This window comes from Cucurbita maxima, unplaced genomic scaffold, assembly GCF_002738345.1.
Source record: "Cucurbita maxima cultivar Rimu unplaced genomic scaffold, Cmax_1.0 Cma_Scf00044, whole genome shotgun sequence".
Taxonomy (NCBI): Eukaryota; Viridiplantae; Streptophyta; class Magnoliopsida; order Cucurbitales; family Cucurbitaceae; genus Cucurbita; species Cucurbita maxima.
Window position 1 is genome coordinate 460,342 of NW_019272060.1, and position 5,021 is coordinate 465,362.

A 5,021-nucleotide genomic window follows, 5' to 3' on the forward strand; every position below is an offset into this window, starting at 1 on the left:
GGTTGATTTATTGAAGTAATTCTTAGGAGAAATAGCCTAACATATATATAGATCATCCAACTCTATTTTGTTCTCCTATATTATTATTTTTTTAATATAATAATTGTGATTTACTTTAAGCAATTAATTAGTTATTTTTCATTAGATAAGTTTCCATATTTGTGTGTTACATTATTTCCTATATTATTTTATTATCAATTCACTCTTTAAAATAATTAAAAAAAAATAGTAATGTATTCTTTTTAATTCATTGCTCCAAATTAAAAAATAATTCCCCCAATAATTTTCCGACAAAATAATTAAGACAAGACACATTCTGTTTCAAGCCAAACCCATAGCTTGTCTTCTCCTTCTCCGTTCAATTTTTCCCCACACCATTTTTGAGTTATAGTACAAGCATGATTAACGTGGTTTATGCATATGGAACTTGGAAGTTTATTCATATATTATGAATATGTCAAGATCACAACGCTGCACGGTTAAAAGTATACGACAATAACTTTCAACTTATTCAAAATTTTCCATCACAGAGTTTTGCAGTTATAGTACAAGCATGTTTAACATGATTTACATATATAGGATTTAGGTTCCCCTCAAGACTTGTCTTGAGCGTGTCAAGATCACGACACCACACAATTGAATATGTATGACTATGACACTTCGTGTTGGGAGGGAATCCCACCTTGGCTAATTTAAGAAATGATCATGGGTATGAGGTTTTTTTTTTTTTGGAAATCAAGAGCAAAGTCATGAAAACTTATGCGGAAAGTGGACAATATTATACCAGTGTGGAAAGTTGTTATTCTTGACATGGTATCAGAATCAATAGAATATTCAAGTGTGGAACAAAGGGTGTACTTTGTTCGAGGGCTCCATAGCCTCAAGGGAGGTTCTATAGTATACTTTGTTCGAGAGGAGGATTGTTATGAGAGAGTTCCACATTGTCTAATTTAGGGAATGATAACAGGTTTATAAGAAAGGAATACATCTTCATTGGTATGAGGTCTTTTGAGGAAACCAAAAGCAAAGTCAGAAGAGCTTATCTTAGAACAATATCATACCATTGTGAAGGGTCGTGATTCTTAACACTCAACTCATTCAAAAAGCTGGTTGAGAAAATCGGGTAAATCGGTGATTCTGACCCCTTTTTTAATTAGGGGTTTGAATTAGTCTTAATTAGGTGGCCATCAAGGAAAAGAAAGAAACAAAGAAAAGGAAATGGGGATTTAGGGTTTTTGAGATAAGAGTTAGAGAGAAAAGGTTGAAATCTGCTCCAAAAAGCCGGTTGGAATCGAAATTGCACATAACGCAAGAATTGCTTAGGGGCGTTGAGAGAACCATTTTAGACTTTTGAATCACTCAATCTTGTCGAAGAAAAACGGAAGTTATGATTTAGGGTTTTTCAAGTTATGATTTTCTTGTTCTATGGACTAAAAATTATGAGAAAAACACTTTAGTAAAGATAGATCAAAAGTTATATTTTTCATGAAGAAACTAAATTAATTGAAGTTGTGTAAAGAAAGTTATTAAAAGTTAAAGAAAATAGAAAAGAATCGAAAACTTATTTGAAAATATGGAAATTTTGATGGAGTCGAGTGCGCAGATGATAGCACGCGAGAGAGAGATTTCAAAAATTTTAGAGCTCCTAACACGTAAAGAAGCTTGCTAGCGAAGCTAGACGTTATTCAAGTAACAACTTGGATTTTAGGCAAGTAATACTTGTAGGGATCGCTATGACGTGCTAGCATGCACGCATTCGTTATCTTAGATGGTTAGAAATGCATATTATGGACTTCTGAAGCGCATTTTTTTTGGAGTATGTACCATATGTTATTTTAAAATCACTATTATGCCCCTAAGTTGAGATTTTCGAAAAGTGTGATGTATTATGTATTATGCTAAGCTAGAAAGAGAATATGTCTTACTAAATACAAGTTGGGTAATATGGATGAGTACGTTATGCATGATGTAAGAAATTACCAAATAATGTTGTTTTATATACTTTCTCCTATGTTAGAAAGGAGGATGAATTCTTGTGATCTATTCTTCAGGTGATTGATGCATGTTATCTCTGTTAGCTTCAGAAATGTTTTTATTCATATTATTGATAATTGATCCTTCACTTTCAATAGGACCAAGACTATTGATTGATTTATTTAGCTTAGACTTGTATTCTAACTCTCTATCCCCCTACCTTTGTTATCTCTCTTGCTTGGTTATATAATGTCTCTTTCTAAAATCTCTCTCTCTGCCCTCGTTTTCTAAAACCTTCTTTTAAAACCGAGGCTAAAGGCTCGATCATACGTCGCTTGGCCGTAGGCGACGCAAGAACAAATTGGCTTAGCTCACTTGTCGTTGAAAAAAGCGACGTAAGAACAAATTGGCTTAGCTCACTTGTCGTTAAAAAGTGAGTGCCGCACAATCGCTAGTACAGATTATTAACTACCAATGAGTGAGTCAAATTCTATTTCTTTTCGTGATGGGACAGAGTAAAAGTACACAAGCCCATATGCAGGCCTAAGCTTACAAAAAAAAAAATAGGTCCATGTGTAAAAGTGTACTATGCATCAAATCTATTTGGGAATGAAAATGAAGTCATAATTGCGTATTGATCGTTTTTTATCTATCCTATTGTAGCCGGCATTGTGATATTACACAAACCCTTCAATTGTTAAAGACGTTCGGCAGCTGGGAGGGCCTATCGTGAGGGATTTCACCGCTCCACCGGAAATTCCCTCTGCCCCTACCGTACTCCAGCAACAAAAAAAAATAATAATAATAATAATAAAGGATAAAATGATAGAAATCTACTCAACACTATTTTAAATTCCATAGACAATCTTAAAAATTCATCATCTTTACTAGAACAACAATGTTCATAGGTCAAATTATCTTCAAGATTCGATTGTACTTGATCTGATTCTAATTCATAAGTCAAATATATTGGATCTTATTCAAGCTTTGAAACCATCACTGTATACTGTAATAAGTACACTAAAAATGAAGGTATACTGTAAAATTACAATGCGGTTGGGAATTATGTAACACGTTCAAAAAGATTTCAGTTTCGGTTCAAGTATATACTGTTCGGTACATGCACAAAATCTTAATACTCCCCGTCTCGATCACAATGGCCCTGTTTTTAACCACTCGCATAGCTCTGTTGTGCTATACAAAATCACTTCTCATGCTGTACCCATTGATGAACTCGTCTGAATCTGCAAGAGAGTGGAGAAGATTAGGAACAATAAAACCTTTCGTATAGCAAACTATGCAAAAACTAAATACCTTGTTCACAAGCAAGTTTACTTGTTCTCTGTACATCTCCTTCAAGTCAACAATGTCTGCACGAAGTTCCTCCAGCTGCACCAGCAATCAATTACAGTCATTGGAGGACATAATAAATAAAACGCACTTCTGTTGTATAAAATAGACATGAACTGCTCGGCATACATTTTGAATCGTACAAACCTGTTTCGTTGTAAATATGTATCACGGAAAGGGGAAGACGGTGTTATATTATGATTCTACTTCCATGTCCGATGACGGGCGATCAAGATAGACCGAAAAAGACTCCAAGTTAACCTATTTTTTCCAATCATACCAAATTTTAAGCACATTGGCACTTCGTATTCCTTCATCCAGAATATTTTGAATTGAATGAGTATATTTTGAATTGAATGAGTTCTGTAACACCCAAGCCCACCACTAGCAGATATTCTCCTCTTTAGACTTTCCTTTTCGGGCTTCCCCTCAAGGCTTTTAAAATGCGTCTGTACCCTTATAAAGAGTATTTTATTCCCCTCTCCAACTAATGTGGGATCTCACAATCCACCCCCCTTCGGGACCTAGCGTCCTCACTGATAATCATTCCCTTCTCCAATCGATGTGGAACATCACCTCGTGTACACCCCCTACGAGGCTCAGCCTTCTCGCTGACACATTGCTCGGTGTCGGACTCTAATACCATTTATAACAACTCAAACCCACCGCTAGCAGATATTGCCCTCTCTGGACGAAATCAGGCTCATTCCCTCAAGGTTTTTAAAACACGGTTGCTAGAGAGAAGTTTCTACACCCGTTCCCCTCTCCAACCAGTGTGGGATCTCACAAGTTTGGTCTCCTCACCTATTTTTATTATCTAGGTACACCATCTAGCTTGTCAACCATAGGTTGTGTAAATAAAATTGATAGGATGGCCCAACCAGCTCACCCCTAGCCATGGCGTTTCATTGTCTAATTCCCAAACACATATCAACCACCAGGTTTTGACCCAACCAGCTCACCCTAGCCATGGCGTTTCATTGTCTAATTCCCAAACACATATCTAGCACCAGGTTTTGGCCCAACCAGCTCACCCCTAGCAAACGTAGCCAACACTGGGTTTCAAACCCTACTCAAATACATTAACTAACCTGCTCCTAAAAAGCAGTAACCAGACAACTCCAAGGAACCTTCAGCTGCACATGAATTCTGTCCCCTTGGGGAAGCATTGCCGTTTTTGAGGGAAAAAAATGAAAGAAAGGATACTTAAAAGTAAGCCCATAAAAAGAAGCCCAACTAGAGAAAGAAGCTCTAGCCATACAAAATAGTGTCTACGGACTTTTGTAAGGATCTTTGAATCGAACCCCAAAGAGAAACATGAAATCTAACAGGAAACCAAGCATCACTAGGAACCCTTTCCAGCCCTCAAAACACTTTGTTAGTCCACTCACCCCAAAGATCTCACAAGAAACCAAGCATCACTAGGAACACTTTCCAACCCTCAAAACACTTTGTTAGTCCACTCACCCCAAAGATCTCACAAGAAACCAAGCATCACTAGGAACCCTTTTCAACCAGCCATAAGAATAGGACCTCAATGGCCAAAATTTTTATCCCAGTTTGATTGATACAATCTAAGATTGATTCTTCTCTTTCTTATAATGCGATACTATATTCATTCTAGTGATTCCCTACTCTGGTGGCTTTGATGAAAGTAACGTGAATTTCCAATAACCAAAAAAAAAAAAAAAAAAAAA

At 36.5% G+C, this 5,021-nt stretch overlaps 1 protein-coding gene across 1 annotated transcript in view; it reads right to left on the reverse strand.

Annotated features, from left to right (window-relative positions):
- Window positions 1-2,923: 2,923 nt before the first annotated feature.
- The window catches only part of LOC111470412 (golgin candidate 5-like), an 11,036-nt gene continuing 8,938 nt past the window's right edge, over window positions 2,924-5,021 (reverse strand). The window contains exons 19-20 of the mRNA XM_023115977.1: window positions 3,289-3,363; window positions 2,924-3,218 (exon numbers count right to left, since the gene is read on the reverse strand). Of these exons, the coding sequence (XP_022971745.1) occupies window positions 3,186-3,218; window positions 3,289-3,363 (108 nt within the window). The 3' untranslated portion in view covers window positions 2,924-3,185. The remainder of the gene's footprint in view (window positions 3,219-3,288; window positions 3,364-5,021) is intronic.